Source organism: Chrysemys picta, unplaced genomic scaffold (assembly GCF_011386835.1).
Source record: "Chrysemys picta bellii isolate R12L10 unplaced genomic scaffold, ASM1138683v2 scaf821, whole genome shotgun sequence".
Classification (NCBI taxonomy): domain Eukaryota; kingdom Metazoa; phylum Chordata; order Testudines; family Emydidae; genus Chrysemys; species Chrysemys picta.
Window position 1 is genome coordinate 1 of NW_027053528.1, and position 28000 is coordinate 28000.

Below are 28000 nucleotides of genomic sequence, written 5' to 3' on the forward strand. Positions count from 1 at the left end.
TAATTGAAAATAAAATTCAGCTTTTACAGTCAGGGTAACTGACCTGGAACAGCTTCCGAAGTGAATTGGTAAATTCATCATTATTTGGGATCTTTAAATTGCAATTGGATTTCCTTCTAAAATATCTGCTCTTCTTAGTTCAACCACAAACTACTTGGTTGATAATGAGCTGCTTCTGACCAATTATGGATGAATAATTTCGTCCGCAGCAGGAATTATTGGACGGAATTCTCTGGCCAGGTGTTGAAAGGTGTTGAAAGCCAGACTAGAAGATGATTATTGTGGTTGCTGCTGGCCTTGAAATTTAATAATTTGTTAGGAAGAAACTTCTGTTATTCCACAATTGTCCTTGAACCTTCTTATGGAGTATCTGGTATTGGCCACTCTCGGAGACAGGATAGTAGACTAAATGGTCCTCTCTGCTCTGGTCAAGTGTGGCAGTTCTTATGTTCCTAGCAGTAATTGTACAGCAGCCAGTCTGTAATTGTATCATAAGTTGTCATGTGACATGAAAAGTCAGAAACCTGTCAGTTCCACTTAGAAGTTGTGAAGTGAACATGAGGTTCTGAGACTTAAAAAAAATACAATACAGAATATTTTTAACTTGCCATTTTTTAAAATTAAGGAAAGTTTTAAAACATTTAAATATATGTGCATTCCATTTCAGCAGGCTCTCACCATGTTTTTATTTCATGTTAAAGGCTTTCTTTAGGCCCTCCAGTGCCCGTGTTTCAGTTATTTTCCCCCAGTTTCTTGGGAGATCTGCTGGCTTAGCATTATAACTTTTAGCTAACTGGTGACTGAACTTCTGAAAAACAAACTTCCAGTAATCAGAAGCCTCAATGCTGGGATCTGGCTGAATGCGCCAGTCTGAGTAATAGACGCGATAATCTTTGTAGGGATGAAATTTCCCTTTTGTGCCTGATTTTCGGAATGAGTTCTCAGAAACCACTTCAGATGAGCATATATCATAGACAAGTTTTTGTGTATCAAGATCCCTGAAATTGCATAATCCTTGTGGCCAATGCACAGATGCAAAATGCTCCTTGTGGTCACTGCCTCCTGCTTCACAGGGGACTTTACAAAATGGACACTGCTTCCCACAGCCAAATACTCGCTTGAAGATTTCATCCTGGGGTTTTAATGACAGATTGGAGAGTTTGGTCTGAATATTCAAACCACCAAATTGGGATAAGATTTCTTGTTCCAGATCCAGAAGAAAGGTTTGAATATTAGCACAAAACTGTCCTGTTTTTGCTGTGTTTTTAAACTGTATCCCAAGTAAGTTGTCCTTGGAAATGACTAGGTCCTGCTGCAGCGCTTCACAAAAGTTGCTTAAAAATGCTAAGACTGTGGTGTTTTTTTCATTTTTGGAGCTTTCCAAAACTTCCCTCACTTTCTTTACTATTGTAGATAGAATCTTTTTCTCCAACTCTCCCAAACGCTTAGTTTCCCTGTAATGATCCATCATATATCTCCGAATCCAGGTTTTGACAAATTTTTCATAGTTTTTAATATATTTCACATAGTTATCCAAGTTCATCTCCTCCAGAAGCTTTTTCTGTACAGTGAACTGGAAAAAGGTCCGGCTGCCATATTCAATGGACTCTGCCTTGTTGAGAATGTCATCTACTATCTCTGTTCCTAGTCTTTTGTTGATATAATCCACCAAGGCGGGTTTGAGACATTGATCACAGAAATCCCTGGCCCTTGTTTGGTTCTCATCTTTTTCCAAATACAGGTCAGTAAATGTGGAGAAATACAGAGGTTTCAGCTTCTCTAGACGACACTGAGGATCATTTTGTTTGATAAAATCTTCATGCATCTTTTGAAATCTCAAAGCTGCCTCCCCCAGAATATGAATTTTCAGGTCAACTTCAAAGCAAGCAGTAGTGCCAAGTTTTTTAACATCCTCCTGTTGGAGCCTCTTGTTGATTATGTTCAGCAATTCTCTGCAATAGATTTCATCGTAGTCCACTTTGGAATTTACCTTTTCTTCAGTGTATCTTTTACCCTCATCTATTAAGGATTTAGCAAGTTCTTCTGTGTGAACAGCTGTTTCACATTCCCCTATGAACAACAGTTTTTTCATAGTTTTGATCCATGCTGAATCTAGATACTCCTTTTTCAGTTTGAAATTGTCAATTCCATAATACAACAAACTACCTGATTCCTGTAGCTTCTGCCTGACGGCACTCCCTCGATTTGCCAGGTCCTTTCTCAACTGGGACTCCATCTCTCGATAAATTTCACGTTTCTGTAAACTGCTGAACTTCAACTCTAACAGTGTTTCTCTCCACATGTTTTCAAATTCTAATTTCAGTTCTTCATTCTCTAGTTTATGTTTTTTGTTCCTACATTCATCCAAGACCCTGTCAACTTTCCCTTCAATTATCTGCATGTATGAGGTCTGGATGTTTTCTGTCTTGAGCTGGCCTTTTCGAATTTGAATTGCTTCCTCGCACTTGTTCTCGGAGTAGCTCTTAAGTTCATTTTTGAGGCAGTTTGCACTCCTGATAAAATCTTCTCTGTACTTTTCTATCAGGTGGAGATTCAAAACTCCACTTTCAAAATAATCTTGTAAATTATCCAAAACTTTTTGTTTCTCGTGCTGCAGTTTTTCCCGTGCCTCATTTTTCAACATGGATAAGGCACCAGCCTGTAGTTTCTCTAATGTCTGATTCTGAATGACAGTTTCCTTTTCAGATACCCAGAGATGTATCTCTTTGCGGAAATGCCAGTCCCACTCGGAATACTTCATAGACAGCTGGTTATAGGCTTCAGCTACAAGGCTGTTTCTGAAACTGAAGATGAAGTTCTCGTGTTTTACAGCATTCCACAGGCTCTCCACCCATTTGACAAACTGGGGAATATCCTTGGGGGCTCTATTATGTGACCGTCGCTTTATCAAATCAAACAGGTATTTCTTTAGCTCACACACACTCTCACTGTATCCCATGTTCACTGGAGCCATGGGAGGGACTCCGTGCCACAGTCCAGGGATGTACCAATTGTGTTTCTCTGCATCATAGTCCATAATACATGAAAAATTCACTTTTTTACATTGCTTTTCCATCCTGGCTGCAGCTATGGTCATTTCATTCAGCTGCTCTAGGAGGTGATTCCTGTCCCTCATGTTTTGGTCATGCGCAGACACATCACTGACATTCTGATGCACAAATTGGCAGTTGGGTTTTTGCCCTATTTCCTCCATTCGGAGAAAGGCATGGACCACAATTTGCAGAATATCCTTCATTTCGGTGGCGTTCTCCATGGCCATGTTAACGATGGTTATGTCACTCAGTCCAACCACCAGTGTGGCCAGCTCATTGTCGTGTTGATAACTATCCTCCAGCAGGGCCAGTTCAGGGGCTTTCAAGCCTTCTGTGTCTATCACCAGGATGAAATCACAGCCCAGCTCCTGCTGAAAGTTCTCTGCCACTTTAATGAGGGACATGAAAGCTCCTCGCGTACATCGGGCACTGCTCACTGCAAACTGCAGGCCGAACATGGTGTTGAGGAGGGTGGATTTCCCAGTGCTCTGCACTCCCAGCACCGTTAGAACCACCATTCTGGACCTTCCCCCAAGCTTGGCATGGAGCTGAGTCAGAACATCTGTTACCCACTGCAGTGGGATGTTGGATGAATTTCCATCTAGCAGTTCCATAGGAAACCCTTCCAGCATCAGGTCAGCTGCTATGCCTGGGAGATGGATGAATTGTCTTTGGCATTTTGCCTTGTCTCCTTCTTTAACCATTGAGTATTCAGCTTCATAAAACTGCCCCAGCTCACGCATGAAATGCTCAACCCCTAAGGAAGTGGTAGATATTAATTTATCCAGCATGGCTAGCGCTTGTGGGTCATCTCCTGCCATTTTACTTTTCACTTTATATTGATCCCGTAGTTTAAAAAGATTATCTCGAGCAATGTGATCCAGGCAAAACTTCATCCATTTCAGAAAGTGATGTTTCTCCATTGAAGGCAATTGTCCTATTCCATTAATAAATGTAATCAGTCCATCAGTAAGGTCACATTGATTCTGCTGTCTACGTAATTGCAACTGTTTCTCTCTCAGTTGACATCTATAGTCTTCAGTGGCAGTCTCCCCTTGCCTTCTCATTCTGCACAGTTCTTTTTCCACTTTAGCCAATTCTTCCCAGAGATCCCCCTGCAGTCTCAGCATTTCCCTCTTGTACTTTGCCACATCTTTTATTTCCACAGTGATTTCTCTAGCCCACTTCCTTGCAATCTGACATTCCTTTCGGTCCTCATCTACCTGGATTCCTAGTTCAGGTGCGGTCACAGCCATGGCTTCCAAATTCATTCTCTTGGGATGTGAACTCGTTATGCTTTTTATGGCAGATTTCAGTTTTTGCACAAATCCTGCATTATTTGTGGTGCTGTCTTTCACCAGTAGCTGTGATTTTCCCAGATTCAGCACTGGAGCCAACTTATTAAGGAATCCCAATGTTTCCTTGGGATTTCCATTCTTGCAATTGAGGATGAAGTAGTATTTAGTGGCTGATCCCTGCAGAGATGATAACAGTGCGTATTGTCTCTCACTGATGCTCTCAGTAACTATGAACACTGCTGAGGAGACCACTGTTAAAAAGGTAAATTGTAGCCAGTGGGACTCAATGTCTCCATGCAAATTTGTAACTGCAACGGGTTCTGGGAAAAGATCTGAATTTTTCCTCCCTCCAGGGAAATACCAGGAAATCTCAACCAGCCCATCTGTAATTTCCCGAGGGACGTTCCCAGACTCCATGTCACGATGGATGAAGAAATCGTGGTGCTGCTGAGAGGGGCTGAGAACCTCATTGAGGAATTTGGACTTGGAGAAGCTGCAGCTCCCCATCCGCACAAAGGAAATGGTTGGCATTGCTGTGAGCACCAGGCTCTCCTCTCTGAACCCTCTGCTGTCTGCCAGGGAGTGGGGCCTCCACTTTCTCACAATGTCCCTCATGGCCCACAGCATTAGGGTGCACCTGGGGGTGTAGAGGGCAGGTAGCAGCAGAGGGAGGGCAAACTGGCACATGGACATTTTGGAGAGGATCTCCTGCTGTAGGAAACTGTCTGAGCAAAGCAGAACAGCACAGAGAAGATCGAGGGGGTGTAGAGACTCTCTGATGTCAGTGTCACTAAAACTAAAAACATCTCCACCTGCAATCTGTGCCTCCTCACTGCCGCCTTCATCATCACATGCTCTATGTCCAAGGCTTGTGTTTCTGGCTGTCCCATTCAGAGCCATGATTTTCCTCAGGAAATGCCACGGTAAATCCTCTAACATCTGAGGAGTCCACTTTTCTATACTTTCTGAGCCAATTTCCAGGACATCCCGCAGCCTGAGTTTTGTGCTTTGGTATTCCTGCAGCTTTAGCTTAGAAAGGAGTCCTTGCAAAGCTTTATTTTTCTCTGTAAAACAAAATGAAAATAGGATTCTCATGACTTTCAGAAGTTAGATATTCCCAGACAGAACATTTTTAGAGATGGAGTTAATGTTGTAAAACCTTAATAATAATTTAAAGGAAAAAGTGGCTAGTAATTAGGGGCTAATGGATCTAAAACTTATCCATTAATACCCCTCTTTTATTTCTTTAAGCTGCCTTTGGAACATACACCTTTCTTATCTCCCTTCTCTCCAGCAGTCTTAGGAGGGAGCAGCAGGGAGTGTGGGTGGGAGGGAGGAAGGAGAATCTGGCAGTGCTCCCACCTTCTTTATAGCAGCACCTTAGAGCGCAGTCTCTGGAGGGAGGTGCTGGTGGGGCTAGTTGCCCTCAGCCCTTACGGGTACATGTAGACTGGAGCTGGAGGTGTAATTTCAAGCTTGAGTAGACATAGGCACGCTAGCTTTGTTTGAGCTAGTGTGCTAAAAATACAAGTGTAGCCACGGTGGCGTGGCTCATGGGATGGTCTAGCTGCCCAAGTACAATCCCATCTGAGATCCTAGGTAGGTACTCAGGCAGCTAGTCCACACCACCGCAGCTAGCGTCTACCGTTAGTGTGCTCGCTTGATCAAAGCTAGCCTGGGTATATCTACCCAAGCTGGACATTACACTTTGAGCTCCAGTGCAGTCAGGCCCTAAAAGAGCTCCTCTCTCCATTGAAAGTATAGAGTGGTGCTGAGGTCAGAACATGCATACGGGCTGTCTTTTCAATCCTCTTGGCACAGAATCAGAGTAATCCTAGAATGGGAGTTGCAAAGCTCCATCCCCACCTCAGGAGCAGCATGAGGGGCCCAGATTGGAGGAAGACGAGGTAGAGTGAATGAGGAATTGTCTAAGGTGTCCCTCTCCTGGTAGGGACCTGTGACCAGGAAGCAGTAGGCCCATGACAGTGAAGTGAGTGAGCAGTGAAAAGAGTGGCAGGGAGGCCTGTGACAGGGAGGTGGGGAGCAGGGCACCGGGATTTCTCAGCTCTTTATTTTTCCCAGGTGGGAGTAGGGTGTGAGAAAGCAGAGTGGTGACTGTCTGCTCATTTTCACTAGGCGCAGGAACAACGATAGGAGTTGCAGCATTAGGAGCTACTCAGAGGAGAGGAATGTATTTATTGAAGGAGAGGGAAAGCCCCAAATTGATTAGTTGGTTAGTTGATTTTATTGGGACATCAATCCAATCAGGAAGTGAATGTGGGGGCAGGGGTGCAAGGAGAAGGGGTAAAATTGTAGAGAAGTTCTCACATTGTTAACTGGGTTTTCTTTCAAGGCAGATGGGTGACCTGAGAGGCCAGAAATTAACTTGATTTTTGTCTCTTTTTTTTAGCGAAGGTGTCACATGGCATATTTTATTGTTGGATTTTGTTTTTTAGTTTGCTGGTCTTTGCACTCACTGTTACTCCTTGGTAGGTCTGAAACTTCAGAGTCAGGTTAAGATGCAGTTAGTCAGAGGAGTGTCAGTGGGGAGCCTCAGATCTGTAAGTATGTAGGAGATTTATGGTCTGCAATGGCAGAGAGTCCTTAATTGTATATCTCTGATGGCCATTCCAACTACAGACAGTGGGGGGCTAAATCCACAGAGGGACTTAGGCGTTGCAACACTCAGCATTGCAACACATAATTGTTAGGTGCCCTGCCGCCCACTGGACTCCTCAGCCCTGAGCTAGGATCCCAGGCTCCCTTTATAATGCATGGGAAGCGTAGACACCTAGGAATGGGATTCACAGAAGCCAGCATGCTGAGCAGGGAGCCAAAATGAAATGCTGTTGAAAAGGGTGGGGCCTAAGCCCTGCCCCTCAAAGGTAATTAGATACTTAACTATGGGCCAGAGAGAGACGCCTATATCTGCTCAGGATTCTCAGCTGTAAACCGTCTCCTGGAGTTAGGCCCCTGAGCTAGGTCACCCCTTGAGAGCTGAGAGACCCCACCCCATTATAGCCAATAGCATACTGGACTGCGGGAGATCTAAGTTCAAGTCCCTGCTCCAAATCAGCCAGACTGGGTTTTTGAAAACGGGCCTCCCACATCACAGGCGACTGCCCTAACTGAAAGGCTATTGGGTGGACAACTGGGAGATATGCAAAAAACAGAACTCTCCAAATATCACAGGTGGCCTGGAAGGGAAGGTGGCACCTGATTAGCTCTGAGGAATATGGCTTCCACATCATGTGCTCCTCTGACAGCAGCCCTGGCTGGCAAATCACAAAAGGTTTGCCAGTTGAAAGACCAAATTTCACAATTCACACATGGTTTGTCAGACCTGAACTTGCAGCAGGAATGGTGAGGGTATTTGGGTGAGACTTGGGGAAGGGGATGCTTTAAAACTAGTCTCCGTGTACTATTTGTAATGTCTCCAGTTTTATATTTTTAACTTTTTCCCCCTGATTTTCAAATGTAAAAAAATCATTCAAAACAGTTAAGGTTGATAAGGACAAACAACACCCACATCAAAACCACAAAAGCAATGAAATACTGAGTAAAACCATACAAACTGATCACCAGGAAGTATTATCTGGAGAACTACTGCAGCAGTGAATTTAAATGCTCAGCCAGAACATTTCATTCATGTACATATATAATGCAAAGTTTTGCCATAGTTGGGAAATATGCTCTCTCTCCCTCCGTGTTATGGCTATTACCTTTTTGTTTTTTGGTGTGAAAAATAAAACAGAAAGGGATTTGACTTACCATGGCCAGAAGGTTGTAAATTCTGATTGGTGCCAGGAAAGAGGATTTCTAAACACTCCTGAAATTGCTGGCAGGTTGACTCCCCTTTTTTCTGTATGTGAATTAACAACTTCCTGATTTTGATCACGATGTCCTCTTTTTGATTGATGCTGTTGTACTCCTCTATAATGATGCACTGGGCAAGTAACTCATCCAGGATGTTATCAGGGTCTCTTTGAATAGTTTCTACCAGCTCTTTGCGTTTGGTGCATAGAATCCTGTATTTGTCACCAGTGGCCATTATCACTGAATCACAGGATCCGCAGTGATTTGCTTTTAAAAGACAGAAGACACAGGATTTGTGAAACTGCTAGAGGCAGCTTCAGTTTAGCCAGTAACACTCTAGGAAAGTGCCTTGTCCGTTATCATGAGATTCGCCATTTCAACAATTTGAGAGACAGACCCACCAGACCCCCCTCTTTCCTGTTGAAAATGGAATAGTTCTGTAATAACGACTGGAAATTAGCTATAGCAGTGCACTGGGGTTCATGAAAACTGGGTGTTAGTCCCCATGGGGTTGAGACAGGGCCAACTCCAATAATGCTGCCAAAACTGAACTGCAACTCTGGCTCATTCACACCTTCCCGGCTCACTGTTTCCAAGCTGCTCCTTGTACCCGTCTTTTCCGTCCCAGGGCAGGAAATGAGGGGTTAGCTGTTTTGCCAGTTAGATACCAGCATGTCTATTGTGGTCATTACCAGGATTCTTTGCTCTAATATTTTGGCCCCTGGGGAGGTAAATATGAAAGGCAGGGGTTAGATTAGCAGCATTCCCATTTCTGAGTAGAGTGAAATATCTCCTCCTTGCATATTTATCATTGACATGTCCATTAAAGTCATGCAAGTCCTTATCTGACTTGGTGCCAACATCCCATCTTTATTAACTCACGCCTTACCCCAGGCAAACTTCCAGCTGAAGTCTAAGTAAGGGCTGAGTAAAAGTAAGGTGCTCAGGATTGGCCCAGACATATGTATTCTAAGAAGTTTCCAGATTTTACTTTACTACAAAATGGCACTTACCTTCCACTCTCTGTCCCAGTCTAGGGAGATCCTGTCTATTGCTAAGGTGTCTGCTCGGTTTTATATAAGGGATAAGATAAGACTTAAAGAGGTGATTTTGGAGAGCTGAATTGGCCAGCTTTTTTTGGGTTTACATGAAATCACTGTAAGAGAAGAACTCACAGGCCAGAAAAATGTAACATCATTCCCCTCTCAAGTGACACTTGGCGCAGTTACAGGCTCTATTTGTGTCCGACCTAGTGATGAGCCAAGGTGAAATGGATAGGGTTTGAACTCAGGGTAGGTATGTACCACAACATTCATTGCCATGTCAGCCTGATAGAACAAGGCTGGAATGGAAAGGAAGACATGTTTGCAGGTTCAAATGGCTTTGTTCTTCCCCTGGAGGAAACAGGGGATGTGCTAACAGAGAGGATGCTGGGATAGCAGAGGAACTTGTCACTGGTGGGCCACATCGGTGCCCGCTGACCCCAAACCAGTGACATTCAGATGATCTGAGTTTACTGGAGTGGCTTCATCCAGCGGTTAGTGCACTCTCCTGAGAGGTGTGGGAGGCCCCTGTTCAAATCCTTTCTCCCCATCAGGCAGAGTGGGGAATTGAAGCTGGATCTCCCACATCCCAGGTGAATTCTCTAATTGCTGCACTAAAAATTATAAGATGGACTCTACCACATCCCCCACCAGCTGGATTTTGAATGAGGCCTGCTCTAGTAAAGGCCTGTTCAGAGCACATTTACCAGATTGGACCTGCAAGGAAGTTAGGTGGGCAAATAGCAATTTCCCCCTGGTTTGTGGATTGCACTGGGATTTATGCCAGAGAGAGGCCTCCAGTGCCTGGAAGGAGGCTGCAGTGCTCATGCCCACAGGTGGAAATATAGCTGCTAAGGTAATTTTTACAGGGAAGAGTTCAGTGCTGAGTGAGTTTAGGCAATTACAGGGTTAGGCAGCATCTGAGCTGGAGTGTTGTGGGTTGCAGTGGTGCCTAGACTTGAGATTTAGGCTCCTAAGTCCCTTTGTGGATCTGGGCCATAGGAGCCTAAGTCCCATTGATTTTCCTGGAAAGCAGAGAATCTGAAAAGGATTCAGGTGTCATAGTGGACAAACAACTCAACATGAGTTCCCAGTGTGATGCTGTGACAAAAAGGGCTAGTGCAGTCCCTGGACATATAAACAGAGGAGTATGAGTGGGAGGGGGAGCCAATTTTACTTCTGTATAAAGCATTGGTGAGATTAATACTGGAAGGCTACATCCAGTTCTCATGTCTGTGGTTTAAAAAGGACATTGAAAAACGGGAGAGGATGTGGAAAGCCAGATTTGAGAGCTGGAGAAAATGCCTTAGGCCTGATCTGCACTACTAAGTTAGGTTACCACAAGAGCCTAAAGAGCTCAATCTTTTTAGCTTATCAAGAGGTCAGACTTGATGATCTAACGGTCCCTTCTGGCCTGAAACTCTGTAAGCATCTGAGCTAGAGACAGAGCTTTCTTGGAGGCCTGTCCCAGACTGCGGAACAAACTCCCAGAGGAATTAAGAACGAACAATAACCTCAACACCTACCACTCCATGTGCAAGGTGCTCTTCTTCAACCTTGCTTTTGTTAATACAAACACAGATCTCAATGTGTGACAGAATACTCCCCTGGGTAATCGAGTCACCTCTCAATCTTCTTTTTGATAAGCTAAAAAGATCGAGCTCTTTAGGTTCTTATGGTGATCTAACTTAGTAGTGTAGATACTATACACCATTATAATAATTTTCAGACAAGGCCTGTCTTGTAAGGTATCATTTGCTGGTCAATAGTGTCCTGATAAAATATGTCTGCCAACATTGTATGTGAAGTTACAAGATTTCCCTCTATGATGTTCTTAACACATGTTCCATACACCCACAGCCCTGCCCAAACTGAGGTCTTAAACAAAGGCACGAGTGCTCTGCTTAATTTGCATTTAAGCAGTAAACAGAGTCATTAAGCAGGAAGGGAGGCAACGAAAGCTCAAACAGATGAGAAAAAGCCAGCACGGAACATCCTTCCCTATAGACTCTTTGTCTCCTAGTGCCCAGCTGGAAATGGTTTTCAAGAGGGGGACAAACTATAAAAAGGAGGGACAAACACCCCAAGCACCCTTCTCTCTCTCCCTGCCCATTGCATTCACTGCTCCCAAAGTGACAAAGAAAGCATTTGGTGGACTCTGGGGGTGGGAGTCAAAGGGGGGTCTTGACCTACAGGGTTTGGTCAGGAAGATGGCTGGAAGCACAGGGTGAGAAACTTTGTTTGAATCTGATATAGTTTGTCAAGTTAGGTATTAGTAGATGTGTCTTATGTTTATTTTTCTTATAACCATTTCTGACTTTTCTGCCTCATTACTTGTACACACATAAAATCTCTCTCTATAGTTAATAAACTTGTTATAGTGTTTTATTTAAGTGTCTCCTATCTCAGTCTCTCTCCTCTGTCACACTGGATGCACAGTCTGGATTTAGACTGCTTTATGCCTCCTAACTCTCACCTCTAGTTTGTGGTCACTGATTCTGTAATTGGAGACAATCTGCCTTAGTTCTGCACATGTCACTGTAGTGAGGTAGCTGCTCGGGTAACCACTCTCTGCAGGGTTCTGTAGCAGTCCAGCTTGTTGTTATTTGGTATTTGTTTTTCCAGTGACTGATGTGTCGGTGTTTTAGTTGCTGGTCTAGCATTTTGAGCACATCTTAGTTTTGAACATTCTTTTCTGACTGTTGATTTAACAGAGAATTGGCTCAGTTCTGCTCCGCAGCTGGTGGCGTTGACATTCCCATGCATAAAATTGCCGGTGGAGGATTTCTGTTAGGGTTTTATTGTAGTCAATGCAATCAGTTCTTAAATTTGGGGCCCAGATTTCACTCCCATGTAGTAGAATGGGTTGGATGTTGCTCTCAAATAGTTTTAGCAGTAGTTTTATCGGGGAGCTGTATCTATTTATATTTTATTTATGGAGTAGAAATCCGGTAGAGCTTTCTCTTGAAGTGTTTTGATAGACAATCTGAAACTTCCTGATGTGTTTATTATGAGATCCTGTATGTATAATGCAGGGTATATTCAAGCTCCATGTCTTTCTAATACGATGTTACTCTGTTTTGATTGTTTTGGGACTTTACCTAGAAAATCATTATTCTTGTTTTTTCCATGCTCACCTGGAATACAAGAGTGTGTTTCTTATGTATTCACTCAGACTAGATCCAGTCAAGTCATTCCTATTCCACATAGCCTGTCCCCAGGTCACTTATGCTATTTAAAGTACCAGCTTGCTCAGAGATTCACTTGTAATTGTGCCTTAAGTTGCTCACTACATATTTAGATGGTGATGATTCTCATTAGAGGAGGTGGCAGCTTTTCTTCTGCAAACTTATAGTGATATGATGATGTGATGTACTGCGCAGAATTCACTCAGCCTTCTTCTACTTAGATTGCTTACATTTCTCACTTTGTCTAACGGATTAGAACAGGGGCAGGGATGGGACTCTTGGGGAATGGAGTCTAGTGGTTAGAGCAGTGTTGACTGAGAGTCAGGACTCATGGGTTTTATTTCCAGTTCTGGGAGGGAAGTAATACCTAGTGACTACAGCAGGAGGAAGTAGGAGTTAGAACTTCTGGTTCTATTCCTGACTCCGGGAAAGGAGTGGGGTCTCGTGGTTAGAGCAGGTTGGCTGGGAGTTCGGCCTGGTGGGTCCTATTCCCAGCTTTGAGAGGGAATTTAGAACAGTGGTGGAGAATGGGAGTCATGATTCCTGGGTTCTATTTTTGGCTCTGGGAGAGAAGTGGGGTCTAGTTGTTAGCCAATGGATATCTAGGAGTTCAGATTCCTTGGTCCTATTCCTGGTTCTGCCACTGACTTGTTTGACTGTGGGCACCACTGACACTGTACTCTCACTTTTTATTTTAGTCTCTCCAAGATGATTTCTGGGAATCACAGTTGCTGGTGGAGATCAGGGAAAGTCCCTGGCACTGATTAAGGTCAGGGTTACACTACAAACACTATCTGGGCTCAGATGTACCGATGCACCTGTGCCGCTGTAGTGCTTCTGATGAAGATGCTTTAAGCTGATGGGAGAGATCTCTTCTGTCCGCTTAGTAACCCCACCTCTGCGAGAGGTGGTAGCTATGTTGTCGGGAGAAGCTCTCCTGCCAACATAGCATTGTCTACATGGGAGTGGGGCATTAAAGTTGGTATAACTACGTTGCTCAGGGGTGTGGATTTTTCACACCCCTGTGGGATGTAGTTTATACAGAAGCAAGTGTAGTGTAGAGCTGGCCCAAGACTGTAGTGAAATGAAGGCAATTAAATTGTTGTAAATGGGGAAAGGGTCCTTCCCTGTCCTGGCTCCTTCCCCCCCTCCGCCTCCCTCCCTTCCTCTCTCTCTCTCTCTCTCTCTCTCTCTCTCTCTCTCAGAAGCAATGTGTGTATGTGGGTGGGGGGCATGCAGGGTCATGTGCCCTCCCAGATTTGCTGCTTGGCTTGTACCGAGCATGCTCACACAGACCGAGCATGCTCAAAAACATCTGCTGAAGCCACTGCCCTCACTCTGCCCTTCCACTATTGGCAGGTACAGGTCATCTCTGGGGGTAGTTTTGGATTCAACCCAGGTCAGAACATTCCTTCCAGAGTCGAGATTCCAATCTGGTCAATCTCTCATGACAGACCTCAAGATTCACCCAATCACAAGATCCCAAAGCTGCATGAGGCTCCTGGGCTTCATGAACATATCTAATACAACACACGAGGCTGCACCTCAGGCCCCTGCAGATGTGGCTGGCCTCCATTTATTCACACAGTCCCCATCTTCTGAGCACTGTGTTTATAGTACCCTCACAGATAGTGACTTCATTGGATTGGTGCACTCACTGCAGCAATCTCAAAGCTAGAGCCAGGCGAGATAGAGCTTTCTACCTAAAATTTATTCTCATGGAGAAATCCCTCCGGCCAGCTTCTGACCCTGTACAACAGAATCGCTCAACCGGGGACTCTCTGGGCGTGTCATCATTGGACATGGCAAGTACTCACTCCTCCAAGAAAATGAAGAGAGAGATCCTCCCTGCAGAGAGAACTGTTGAAAAAGAAACAGTCTCCTGCAAGGTTGCTAAACTCTGTGCCAACCACATCGAGGTTGAGCAGTTTGGAGGCACTGGGAACCTCCGGCACCAAACCTCACCGGGACCTCTCCCGGCAAAGGAAAGGAATCGAGTAGCAAACATAAGTCAGCCTCCTCCTCTACAGCACCGACAAAAATGCTGAAAGAGTTGGTGCCGCAGCTGTCACCATTTGTGATGCCGACTCTGCCCGCACCAATAACAGTATCAGCACTGATGGAGAGGTCAAAAACGTCACCACCGGCACTGACCAAGGCCCCACGTAGACAATTGGCATTGATTACGGTACAATCCAAAACACTGGCACCCACGGGCATGGCATCAAAAACTTTGGCACCATGCCATTTCACACACCAGGCAGACATGGCGGTATCTTCCACTCCAGGCTCACTACTATTTAGTACTGATGGCTCCTCGGTGCAGACAGCACTGGAGCAAACAGATTCCCCCATTGATCCACCATTATCCAGCGGTGAGGAGGACAACCTAGAGGAGTGCATCTTTTTATCACACCACTCCTCACTGACCAGAACCGGGCCAATGTTGGGACATATGAGATCCAAGGAAAAGCTTGCCCGAGACATAGATTCCTGGTTCAGACACCCATGGATGTGCTGCTCATGGCATTCTGTATGCAATGGCCACAATGGGACCCGTGGGTGGCCTACAGGACTCATTATAACAGACCTCCCACTCCTCAAAGACCCATATGTTCCACAACAGCCTTCTTACGGGAGCCATCAGATGCCCCTGGGCAAACGGAATACTACAGAGACGAGGACACAGAGCAGGACATTTCACCTGCTCATAACTCATAATCATTGCTGGACAAGACTGTAATGCCTCCACCTCCTATGGCTGCAGATGACTTTAAACAATTCCAGGACTTGTTCCGATGAGTGGCACAAAGCCAAAACCTCCCACTTGAGGAAGTGACCGAGACCCAACATCAACTCCTAAAGATTTTACACACATCTTCCACATCGAAGATAGCGCTACCTGTCAACAATGTGTTGATGGAACCGGCAGAAACAGTATGGCAAACACCAGTCACCATCCCCCCACGATGTGTAAGAGAGCTGACCAGAAATATTATGGGCCCACCAAGGAACTTGACTTTCTCTTTTCACCCCCCCTCCCCAACCTAACTCCCTAGTGGTAGATGTGGCCAACCAATGAGGGAAGCAACCCCAGCACAGGTCCATCCCTGCTCCCAAGAAAAGGACTAGAAGAGACTATGTTTATTCAGTCATACAGCCCACTCTTCTGCAACTTTACAATTCTGCACAGTTAACTATGCTGCGCTCCTAGTAAAATATGATTATAACTATCCTAAATTAAATGATTTCTTTAGTGGCAACTCCGAGGAAAGGAAGGACCAATGTAAGGCCATTCTTAACAAAGGACAACTTGTGGCCAGGACAATGTTACAGGCATCCTCCGATGTGGCAGACATGGCCACACAAATGACAGCTACGGCCATAGTCATGCGCAGAGCATCATAGTTACAACCATCTGCAATCCTGAAGGAAAGATCTTATACCTTCGTTTGAAGGTCCTCTGGGATTCTGGATTATTGTAGCCATGATGCTTTTGCTGGCTATGTAACTGGTGCATTAATTTTCCCATAACAACCTCCCATATTTTTTGAACCATTTTGTGACAGATTGTCATCCCAGGGTGCAGTCTGGGAGCCATTGGAACCCCCTCACAATTCAGCTGGGTTGGCCTCTCTCTCACTGTTCTGCCGGTGACTTACAGCCAGTCCTGTTAACACCCAACACAACAGCAAGTGGTGCCTGACACTGCAATGAGCTTTGCAAGCTCAATTCTGCCCTCAGTTACTGGAGGGCAGCTGCAAGGTAAATTTAGCTGACACCTGAACTTGAATTCCAAGACTTCCAGTTTCATCTGCCCTCCTCCCCCCAACCCCACATCACACTAGACATACATGCGGGGTAGGAGATTGGGCCAAGTGCCAGCTGAGAGAGGGAGGATACTGAACTTCTGTGAGTTCAGGTGACATTTCTTCTAATGGTGTATGAGTTTCAGTAACCAGAAGGCAGAGAGCCGGTCCCCCAAAAACATTTTACTTTCAGATTCCAATTGGCTATTTATACAGCATGAGGCCAACACAGGGCAGTGGGACTTCATGGGGAGCTGGGTTTGCTGTTGATTCTGCTGGAGAACAGGAGGTAGGTGACGTTCTTTCTTACAAGAAAACTGAACAATTTCTTGGAACAAAAACCTCTGGGTCAGTCCTGGGGAGCCTTTCTCAGTGAAACTCCCTTGGGGTTCAGTGGAATAAAACTGAATCAAGACCATTGAAAACTGAGGAAGAGCAAAGTAAGGTGCTCAGAATCTGAACAATATTGATTCATTTTCATACGGTGTCTGATTTCTATCTGTTTCATTCACATATTAACATAAGTGTTTTAAATGTTTGGCATCCCGAGCACTTTGGTGACCTTCTGTAGTTTTATACAATACATTATTATGTGAGTGAAATACTTTTTTAAAGTTTTCTGACGCCACAAAGACATAGGGGTTACTGTGTACAGAAAGGACCGTGGGCTCAGGGATGTCTTTATAGTTTACTTCTGTAGACAGATTACAAAGACTTCAGTGACACAGTATTTCCTATTCCTATGTCTTCCTTGACTCAGCAGGTTTGTGAATTGCTTTCAATGCTCATTTCATTACCTAGACTGCAAAGATTTGATTTCAAGGACCTGATCCTAGAAACATGTACAAAATCTTAACAAGCAAGTAGTCACATTGAACGGAGTAAAGTTAAGCATGGCTGTAAGTCTTTGAAGGATTGGAGCACTAATGAGTGGATATCGATTAATGCTGATTGCTACCTATTGGTGCATCCACAAACAATTTACAAGCATGTTTTAAATTGTTAATCATACAGAAAATTCTTATGATCAATGGCTGAAATGTACAGAGATGGAAAGTTAAAAGAAACCTGGGCCCTCCCGGACCATGTTACTCTCTGTTAGTCTTGGGGTACATCTACACAACAGCTAGGAGGTATAATTCCCAGCTGGGGCAGATGTACATAGAATCACAGGACTGGAAGGGACCTCAAAAGGTCATGAAGTCCAGTACCCTGCACCCACAGCAGGACCAGCACCATCTAGACCATTCCTGACAGGTGTTTGTCTAACCTGCTCTTAAAAATCTCCAATGATGGAGATTCCACAACCTCCCTAGGCAATTTATTCCAGTTCCTAACCACCCTGACAGTTAAGAAGCTTTTCCTAATGTCCAACCTAAACCTCCCTTGCTGCAATTTAAGTCCATTGCTTTTTGTCCTATCATCAGAAGTTAAGGAAAACAATTTTTCTCCCTCCTCCTTGTAACAACCTTTTAGGTTTTTGTAAACAGTTCTGTCCCCTCTTTTCCAGACTAAACAAACCCAATTTTTTCAATCTTTCCTCATAGGTTATGTTTTACAGACCCCTAATCATCCATGTGTTAGTTTTGCTCAAACTAGCACCTAAAAATAACAGTGGGGTGGCAGAGGGGGGTGGGGGCACATTCGACAGTTCAGACTAGCTGTCTGAGTACAAACCTGTCTGAGCATCTGTGCATATCCTCAGGCAGCTAACCAAGCTGCTGCCTGTGATGCTGTGGCAACACCGCTATTTTTAGTGTGCTAGTTTGAACAGGATTAGCATGTGTCTGTCTATGCACAACAGGTGTGTACACACACCCTTAGTATCACCAGTTCCAATCGCCAATAAATAAGATGCAGATTTTGTCCAACGCACTGATTGTATTTCTTATCCTGCCATAAATCTCAACTTCCCAGTTACTCCATTTTGAAGAACGGGTGTCTGAATCTCTTCTAACCCCCAAAGCAGTGAGCATCGAATCTCACCAAGGGATACAGCCAATTCCAGAACCTGGTAACCAAATGAATACTACACCTCTACCATGATACAACACTGTCCTCGGAAGCCAAAAAATCTTACCGTGTTATAGGTGAAACCGCATTATATTGAACTTGCTTTGATCCACTGGAGTGCGCAGCCACACCCCCCCATCCCGCCGGAGCACTGCTTTACTGCATTATATCCGAATTTGTGTTATATCGGGTCGTGTTATATCGAGGTAGCGGTGTATTTGGAAATTTGATTTAAATTGGAACAATGAGGAGCCAGCGTGCGTCTCACCAGGTGTCGAATCCCACCCCCAGTAGATTCATAAATAGTAAGACCAGAAGGGGTTGTTCTGATCATCTAGTTTGACCTCCCACATAACCCAGGCCAAAGAACCCACCCAGTGATTCCAGCATCACACCCAGAACTTCCTTCTGAGCCAGAGTGTATCTCCTAGAAATACATCCAGTCTCAACTTCCAACCCTGCAATGCCACTTACCCTCATTTTCCTCTGCCCAGTGCTTGGGGTTGGGGAGTTTGTTCTCTTTCCCCAAGGTACCTCAGTGCCTCAGAACTCTGTGCTCTGTCTCCATTCAGGGTCAGGGCAGGGCCTGGCAGGACACACTCCCGCTCCATCAGCTTCCCCGCCAGGGCTAAGATCCATAGGGGGATGCTCTGAGACTTGCCTGGATCTGGCAGATCTTTCTCCCTTTGGCACAGTGAGTGTCCTTACCCCACTGGACAGATGCAGCCATGGGGCTTCTGGGGCATTAGCAGGATTTGTGGGTTTCTACAGCTCCTAAACTAGAAATTCTGTATTAAGTTTGGGAATCAGATTTTCCATGAAGTTGGGCAAGTCCAGTGTGCTGGTGTTTGGATTCCTGGTGCATGCTTTGAATGGGGGAAGGAAGGGATGATGGGATCATATCTAAGGACACAAGAACATCTTTTCACTGGGAGGGTGGTGAATCACTGGAATGGGTTACCTAGGGAGGTGGTGGAATCTCCATCCTTAGAGGGTTTTAAGGCCCCTGGCTGGGATGATTTAGTTGGTGTTCGTCCTGCTTTGAACAGGGGGTGGGACTAGATGACCTCCTGAGGTCTCTTCCAACCCTAATATTCTATGATTCTATGATCATGAGAATCTTCATGGACCCAAATAGATTTTTATCTGGTTTTCTTTCCAAGATCTTGAAATATGGAAAATAGGCCAGAGAATCGAGATGGCCCTGTGTTCCCAGAGAAGGGGCCTGAGAGTCACGAAGACCCATCGTCCTCCATGAAAGGAATTGCTGCAGGTAGTGTCCTGTTTAGCCTCTTATCTGTCACTGTTTCTCCTGCTCTCCATGTTACACAGTCATCATGCCCTTGCTGAGCTAGTGAAGAAAGTCTTCTCTGAAGACAGAACCTTCCTAAACCCATCATAGTCTGGCACCACAGACACACTGAAGTGATAAAAGTTTTAAAAGTGTATCCAATAAACTCACAGAAGTTGAGACAGTCCTGTTAAATTCCATCTTGTTCATCCCCCATCCCTTTTCCCACTGTCAGACTTTTTGCTATGACCTCAAGCACTTAGTGCTGGCTAATAACCTGTAATGAGTTACAGATTCAGTGAATTTTGTTTCTTTTTCTGTTTGCCCATTCTCCATAAACACAGTGTTTTTGCTAAAATTATTTACTTATTCAAATGATTACCTACACGTATTCTAAGGTAGTTTGCTGTGACTGTTTAATATCTGCTTTGCTGACATACATAGATCATGTGGTACATGTGTTCCCTTATTGGATGGGTGTACCTCTCAGCGTCAGGTTTCTGGTTTGAATACACACAAATCAAATCTGTTGTTCACTGTCTTTGGAGAGTCTGATCTAGGAATGTAGGGACTTGGGAGCAGTCACACCACGTGTCCCTGGAACCAGAGTCCATCCCAAATGGTTTTACAGCACACAGTGTTTAGCTCTGGTTTCCATAACCCCTCCAAGCTGGCCCTCTGAAGGAGCCATCAGCCTGCAGAACTGGTGAGCTCATATAGTTGCCTCCCTGCCCTCCATGAAGTTTGAGTGAGCACCTCCTTGAGCCTGTCTGGCCCCACATGAAGAGTAAGATCCATGTGGAGTCAGAGGGCTTGTCTACCCTACCGCGCGGGGTAAATCTAAGATACGCAACTTCAGCTACGTGAATAGCGTAGCTGAAGTCAACATACTTAGATCTACTTACTGCGGTGTCTTCACTGTGATAAGTTGACAACTGACGCTCTCCTGTTGACTCTACTTGTGCTCCTCGTTCTGGTGCAGTACCGGAGTTGAGAGGAGAGCGCTCAGCGGTCGATTTATCGTGTCTATGCTAGACGCGATAAATCGACCCCTGCTGGATCAATCGCTGCCCGTCAATCCGGCGGGTAGTGTACACAAGCCCTCAATGTTGTGAGTGATGATTCAGCAGCCAACTCATCTGCATCAGCACCACTATGTGCAGGTAGCATCATCCCCTCCAGCTGTAAACTATTTTGGGATCCTCCCACCAATCAAGGGGCTGTGGCTCTGTTTTTTCTGGATTCCAAAGCACAGCTCTGGGTGGTTGTGAGGAAATCTTAAATTCAGTAGGATTATGGCAACATTTAAAATGAAACATTTGCTTTAGTGTTTAGTGGTTCAGAGCCTGAGCTGGCATAGTTTACCTGGACCACTGTGGGGAAAAATGCAACAGTTATAAGGACCACGTAGGTCTATCTAAGCAAACCTACTTTATTCTTAAGGCAAGAAGCATTACAGATATTAAAAACAATAAAAGAACCTACACACATGCTAATAAGCTTACCATGAACCCCCCAATCCTAACATGGGTTCTGGCAGGAGCAGTCCTTCAAGCCCCCATCCTAGGGGATTCCATGTGGCTAAAACTTCATTACAGCTTCAGCTCAAAACAAGCACACTCTGTGGCATGCTCAGTTCACCCTTTATACAGTTGATCTCGAGTTTCCAGAGGCAGGTAATTAGTACACAATGGGTCTCTCTCCCCAGGGCCTATCTTCAAAATGCTGGTTTGAAATGGTTCATTTGCATTCCCCAGGTACTTCCTAGGAACTCCATTTCAGGTGTATTGTCACAAAAAAGTCCTTTGGAATTCCTAACCCTTTCCAGAGTTTGCTTTAGTCAATCTCCTAGAGAAGGTACATACATATAACAACACATACATTGCATTTTAATTCAATGGCTCCTAACCATGATAAATTTAGCTCAGTAAAGTTTAACCTTATTTAATAAAATTCATTCAAGATTTTGTCAGTCTGTCACAGTAGATTTGTCAGCCACCTAGCAGGATTCATTCTTGCTTTGAACAGCCTAGACAATGGTCCTTATGATCCCAGCAAGATCTCACTGAGCGTTTTGTTCTGATCTATCATGCAGTGTCAGCACCAGCTGGTAATGCAGCATCGCTGAGCCGCACAGCTGAGGAACCTGTCGGAGATGGCACTGGTGCTGATTCGCTGGCATCATCAACCAGAGAGTAAATTTTCTGAAAATAGTGATCTTACAATGAAAGTGTCTCCTCAGCTGGCACTCCAGAGTCATTGCCATGATGTCCTAACTGTTGTTATACATACAAGAGGAAAATACTGGTTCAGCATGGGCTGAAAATGATGGTTCCAATTTCCCTTACACTAGCTTTACATGGGTTGACTCCCACTGGCTCCAGTTGAGTCATTTCTGTTTCATGAAGGTGTAAGTGAAAGGAGACCTGGCAGAAGGTTTGTTAGCCTTTCTAGAGGTGGACAATACCAAGAGCTGAGGTAATGTTCACCATGAATGGCAAATGGGTGGCTCCTGATGGTTATTGCTGATTTTAGTGAAGATGATAAAAGGAGAAAAAGTTACGTACATTCATACATTGATGCTGAACAGAAACTTTGCATGAGCTGCTGGGATCTATAATGGCCATGTTTCACCCCCTTCTAGTAAACTGAGCTTATCATTCCAGGTAGCAGAGGAAATACTTGTAAACAGGTGTTGTCTGTCTGCAACTGTTTAACTTTGCTGATTAGTCTCTACTGAAGAAGGCTTGTTCTTCTTCCAGTGCTTGCTCATGTTGATTTCCTTCTAGGTGTGCCCATGTGTGCGGTCATCAGAGATTTTTGCCTTAGCGGTATCTGTAGCATCGGCAGTGGTGATTCCTTGAGTGCCACACTAAAGCGTCAGTATATCAGGCGCTGCTGGCCCTACGCCCTCCCAGTTCTTTCTTACTGCCCATGGTGATTAGTTGGAGCGCCTTTCCCTTGCCTAGCAAGGTCTAGCGGTTTCGTCTCTTCTGACTTCAAGCCTTAGGGCATTGTAAATAGTTTGTTTATAAGTAGTTAATGTTTAGTAGGTGTTAGAAGTTAGAGTCCCATTGGGGACTTTGCCCCATGGCAGTCTTCTGCACCCAAACCTGGCAGTGCTACACTTAACCTGAGTTCAGCAGGTCTTGCTGGGTAGTAGAAAAGACTTTACCAGAGTGACTTACCTGGCCAAGTGGAAAAGGCTCACAGGCAGGGCCTCGGACGGCATATCTGGGCAGGGCAGGGCTTGCTGCAGGAGATTGTGGATTATCTTCTGCAAAGCTCCAAGCTTTGTCCCTGTAATTGATCAAGGTCCACCTGGCCACTAGTTTGGCTTTCCACCATCCACTTCAAGGCAGGTTAGTCTTTGTTCACAACATGATGGCATGGTTTTTGAAAGGTCTGTAGTATCTCTACTCACAAATCTGGGACCCTGCCATTCCCTAGGACCTGAATCTTATGCTGTTGAGGCTGTGGGGCCTCCCCTTTGAGCCTCTGGCTTCTTGCTCTCTCCTACTTCTCTCCTGGAAGTTTTCGTTCCTTGTTGTGATAGCATCAGCCCACAGGATGTCCAAGATCAGGGCACTTACTTCAGAACTGCCCTATATGGTATTCTAGTAGGATAAGGACCAGCTGTGGCCACACCCAGCATTTCTGCCCAAGGTAATTTTCCAGTTTCATACTGGCCAGGACATATACTTACCTGTCTTCTTTGCAAAGTCTCATGCGTCAGATGAGGAATGCAGTTTGCACGTCCTGGACATCAGGAGCGTGCTGGCCTTTTACATAGATAGGACAAAGCCATTCTGTAAGTTGACACAGTTGCTCGTTGCGGTGGCAGACAGAATGAAAGGTCGCCCAGTGTCTGCTCAAAGGATTTCATCCTGGATCACTGCCTGCATCCACTACTGCTCTGAGCTGGCAAAAGTGCCTCCGCTGGCAATCGTGATGGCACACTCGACTAGGGCGTACCAATCCAAGATATCTGTAGGGCCGCTACCTGGTTGTCTGTCCACACGTTCACATCTCATTATGCATTACCCAGCAGGCTTGAGATGGCACTTGTTTTGGCAGAGCAGTGCTGCAAGCTGCATGAACGCTGACTGTGAACGCTGAGCCCACCTCCAAAGACACTGCTGGTGAGTCACCCAGAATGGAATCAACACGAGCAAGCACTCGAAGAAGAAAAAACGGTTCCCTACCTTCCATAATGGTTGTTCTTCAAGATGTGTTGCTCACATCCATTCCATTACCTGCCCTTCTGTCAGAGTTACCGGCAAGAAGGAACTGAGAGGTCAGTGGTGCCTGATATACCGATGCATGAGCACGGCACTCAAGGGGTGCCACTGCTGATCCTATTGATAATGTAAGGCAAAATCTCTGACGACCACACACGTGGGAACATGCACACCTAGGATGGAATGAACATGAGCAACATGTCTTGAAGAACAACAGTTACAAAAAAGGTAGGTAACCATTTTTTCTGCAAAATATTATGTTAAATCCAATCTAACGATAGTTGTTTCAAATGTCTATTTCTTGATCCTGAGGTACAGTTAATGTATAAAAAAAATTACTATTCCAGACCATGTGACTCCGTAACAGCAAATGCTGCTGAAAAGTACTTGGAGATGATACAAAGGGAACGGAATAAACTGGTCAACTTACTTCAAAATGATGCTGACAATGTTTTGGATGAGTTACTCTGCCAGTCAGTCATCACAATGCAGGAGTACGATGGAGTCAACAAAGAAGATGATACAAGAAACAAAATGAGAAAACTGCTGATTCTGATTCCAAGGAAGGGGGGATTGACCTGTATGCAATTTCTGGAGAGTTTGCAAAGGATATATCCTGATTTACAGCAACATTTGCAATACTCAGGAGATAGTAAGTGGTATCATTCATTCTGTTATTTTTTTAAACATTTCTTTACAGTAATAATGCAATTGTCACAAAATGAATGGGGACCCGTTTCCAACTAGATTCTTATTTAGTAGCAAATGATGCCATTGTGTCTAGGACATAGGGGTTCCCTGGTTCTGGAAGTGGTGCAGTCCCACTGCAGGAGGGAGCCTGGCACAGGCATATGCATCTCCAGTGCAACAAACAGTGCAGCTCTGTAGGGTCCCTTGCTGGTCATTGTGCAGGGGTTATGTGTGGTCCAGGGCAGGATGGGTAACATAGCTATTTTGCAGGGGGAGGAGTCTGGTGAAGGCTGGGGTGCAGACGGGGCTTGCGAGCTCTCTGGGAGTTTAGCTGATTGTCAGTTCTGTTGGATGCTGTGAGGTGAGCTGCTAGATATTCATTCCGATGGATTAATTTTATGTCAAGAGTTTCAGATTGGCATGTTTGTAACTTTTATTCCTTGACATAAATTAATCAGTGCTTTCAGGCAGCTATTGGGGCAGCTTTCAGGCAGCTATTGGTACAGTTTGACCAAAAAAGATTCTGTGAATGAAACAAAAGCTAGATGGATGTTCTTAGAGGCCGTGGCTCTTAGAACATTCAAGTTGTCAGGTGAGGGGACTGCACGTTTCAGTGGGACTGCATACATAGTAAAGGTTTGCAGGTTGTGGCCAAGACCCCACCTAAGGTGACAAAGGGGGGAATGTGAGATTCCACTACCACTCTGAAATCCTAGTTAAGTCCTTAGCACCTTCGCTGAATTTGGTGTGAAGTGCATCCCAAGATGCCTGGAGTGCACCCAGCCTAAAGTCACCACCAGCAGACGCAAATGTTTCCAGTTTCCATGGTTTGCACTTGGTCTGGTGTGTGAAAGGGGACACAAAAGGAGTCTTCAGTGCAGCAAATGCCATATTAACATCCCACAGCACCTGGGCCTATTGAAATGGAGAAACAGGGGTTGTAACTGCCTGCTGTTAATGAACCCGAGGAGTCAGGGTTGATCAGTCTAGTCTGCTTCTTACTAGTTAAGGGAAAGGTAAAATAGCAGCTGAATGAACCCTAAGGGGTGATGTCTGTAATGTAGACTGAGACAGGACTAGAGTGTAAGAGACATTGAATGGAAAAAGGGGCCAGTGTTTAGGTGGTCTCCATGTCATACAGATTCCTTCCAAGTAGTTAGGATGACCATAGAGTAGAATGTATGAATCAAGTTGGTTTCATTGCAGGAGCTTCATTCCTGGGCACAAAAGCCACATTTCCCCTTTATCTTGGAATAAAACACGGCCAGATCATGTCTCTGTGCAAGTCCTGCTTTTATCCTGCAATGTGCAACACCATCTCCCACTTTCCCTGCTGTCTGTCACACAGTTTACTGAAGCCCATTCACATTTCCTTTATCTCTGCATTTCATGTGAATTCTGTCAATGTGATTGTGGTGGGTGATGCAAACATCCTGGGGGATGAGGGACACCCTCCTAATTCTGACAAAAGGCCAAGAAGAAATCGATATAAAGAGAGTCTTAAAGATCTTGTTTCTTTTCAGTGTCTGTAACCGTGGAGAATAGATCCAGGAATCTAGGTGGCCCTGAGTCTTCAGAGACATTGAATCCTCAAGGTATTGTCTTTAACTCTACAGGATAGTGCACTTTGCAGACCTAGTGGACAAAGACCTTTCTAAACAGAAAGGTGGTTTATCTGGGGGCGACCCCTCTATGAGCTTCTCAGTCCCTTCCCCGTTTTAAAGAGTTAACAAGAGTCCCATCTTCTCCACCCAGCCCCTCTGTCCAGAGTTTCAGTATTCCCTCTAGTCTATCCTCCAGTGCTCCTCCAGTGGCGTGTAAATGTTCCAAGGCCTGGGACATTCACCCCTTCCCTTGGTAGACTGCTCCACAGTCTGCTACTGTATGGTATTAGTCCTTATATTCCTCAGAAGTGTCCCATTATGAGATCTATTAGTCCTAGTCACATCCCTTCTCTCAGGAAGCCATGTGCCCTGTTGCCTACAACATGGCGCTGAGAGCCAAGAACGCCTGACTCCTAATACAGTTAGTTTCTCTAACCCCAGGATTTATTTGTGCTGCTCTTCTGCGTATTCCCTCAGTTTCTAGAATCATAGAATATCAGGGTTGGAAGGGACCTCAGGAGGTCATCTAGTCCAACCCCCTGCTCAAAGCAGGACTAATCCCTAACTAAATCATCCCAGCCATATGCCCTACATATTGCTGGTATTAAGGTGTCCAGAACTATAAGAAAAATATTAATGGGAGTTTAACCAGTGTCATGCAGAGGAGGCCATCAAATCTGGTCAATGTTAATTAATAGGCATGAGCCATTCTCTCCCTACACTGCCAATAACTGGCAGTGACTACAGAATCTACACTGGGAATGAGTGAATCTTGTGTAGTCTATAGTTTTCGGTAGCCCTCATGAAATTGTTTTGGCTTCACAAGACCAGACTGAAATGGCAAATATTTTTCCTCCGCAGTTTAATGTATGGATTCCCTTTCATGCTCCCACAAGAGACGCACCTCTCAGAACAGTGTTTCTGAGTAATAGGAATTCTGTGCTGTGAGTTAGAGAGAGAAGAGCAAAGCTGTCAAAAGTGGGAGTCCTGTGTATAATATTGTGCTCTAGTATTTCAACTGAGTTTATTCAACTCCTCTTCTTACCCCATCACAGCCCAATCCCTGGGCTCCATGTTCATAATCTTTGTGCTTTCCTGTTCCCACCCTCTGCTGCATTTTTCATATGCCTTTTTAACTGGATACCCTTCTTTCTTCTACCTTTTGCACCATCTTGCTTAAGCAGAACTCAAACTCACTAATGTCAGTCAGACTTCCAGCCCCACAAGGTTAAAGTGGGCTTGAAACTGGCAAAACGATTTTTTCTGTCTTTGAGTAGAAACCTCTAGTATTAGGGTATCATGTCCTCTAGGACCCTTTTCTTCTGCTGATGTATCTGCAGTTGTTTATGCTGAGGAAATCTAGTGATACTACAGCTGTTCTAGCTGTACCACTGGGACCCTGTGCTTCTTGACATACTGTCAATCATCATTTCCCTCCCTTATAGTGGGATGGACCAGACAAAGGTTACTTACACATAATGGGCTACATTCTGCTCTCACTGAGAGCCCTCCAAGTCAATACAGTGGTGTAATATGGGGGAGATAGCTCCAACATTTGAACATGAGGGCCATCAAGCTTCACTCCTGCTTTTCGACCAGCCAGATCTGTCTTGCAATCTTCCCTCTGGGTACGATAGTAGCTGGTATACAATACCCCAATGAACTGGAAAATGTAGACTTGCCAATTCCATAATCTCATTTATGCTTTGCACTGAGCAATTCAGACAATGGTTCCTATGAACCCCTCCATGTCTCACTGAGCATTTTGTTCTGTTTTATCATGCAGTGCCAGCACCAGCTGCTAACATGGCATTGCTGAGTTATAGGACTGAGGACCCTGTGGGAGATGACATCAGTGGAACGGCTATGGCGGCACCAACCAGAAGGTAACTTTTGTGAAAAGAAGGTCTTAGGGGGAAAGTGTCTCCTCAGGGTCATTGCTGTGATGTTCTGA

The 28000-nt window shown here is 44.8% G+C and overlaps 1 protein-coding gene and 2 long non-coding RNA genes across 3 annotated transcripts; 2 read left to right on the plus strand and 1 right to left on the minus strand.

The window, feature by feature from the left end:
• Window positions 1-90: 90 nt before the first annotated feature.
• On the minus strand, window positions 91-8527 carry LOC103307261 (up-regulator of cell proliferation-like). Its single transcript, XM_065579787.1, has 2 exons — window positions 8123-8527; window positions 91-5415 (listed from the first exon to the last, which is right to left on the minus strand). The coding sequence occupies exons 1-2, from the start codon at window positions 8400-8402 to the stop codon at window positions 686-688; spliced, it is 5010 nt and encodes a 1669-aa protein (XP_065435859.1). The 5' UTR covers window positions 8403-8527; the 3' UTR covers window positions 91-685.
• Window positions 8528-16359: 7832 nt separating this feature from the next.
• LOC135979419 (uncharacterized) lies at window positions 16360-21693 on the plus strand. Its single transcript, XR_010596735.1, has 3 exons — window positions 16360-16496; window positions 19384-19493; window positions 21607-21693. It is a non-coding gene; the product is annotated as an uncharacterized LOC135979419 (long non-coding RNA).
• A 2411-nt stretch (window positions 21694-24104) lies between these two features.
• LOC135979418 (uncharacterized) lies at window positions 24105-27933 on the plus strand. The gene is made up of 3 exons (XR_010596734.1): window positions 24105-24404; window positions 25966-26037; window positions 27833-27933. It is a non-coding gene; the product is annotated as an uncharacterized LOC135979418 (long non-coding RNA).
• The last annotated feature ends 67 nt before the right edge of the window (window positions 27934-28000 follow it).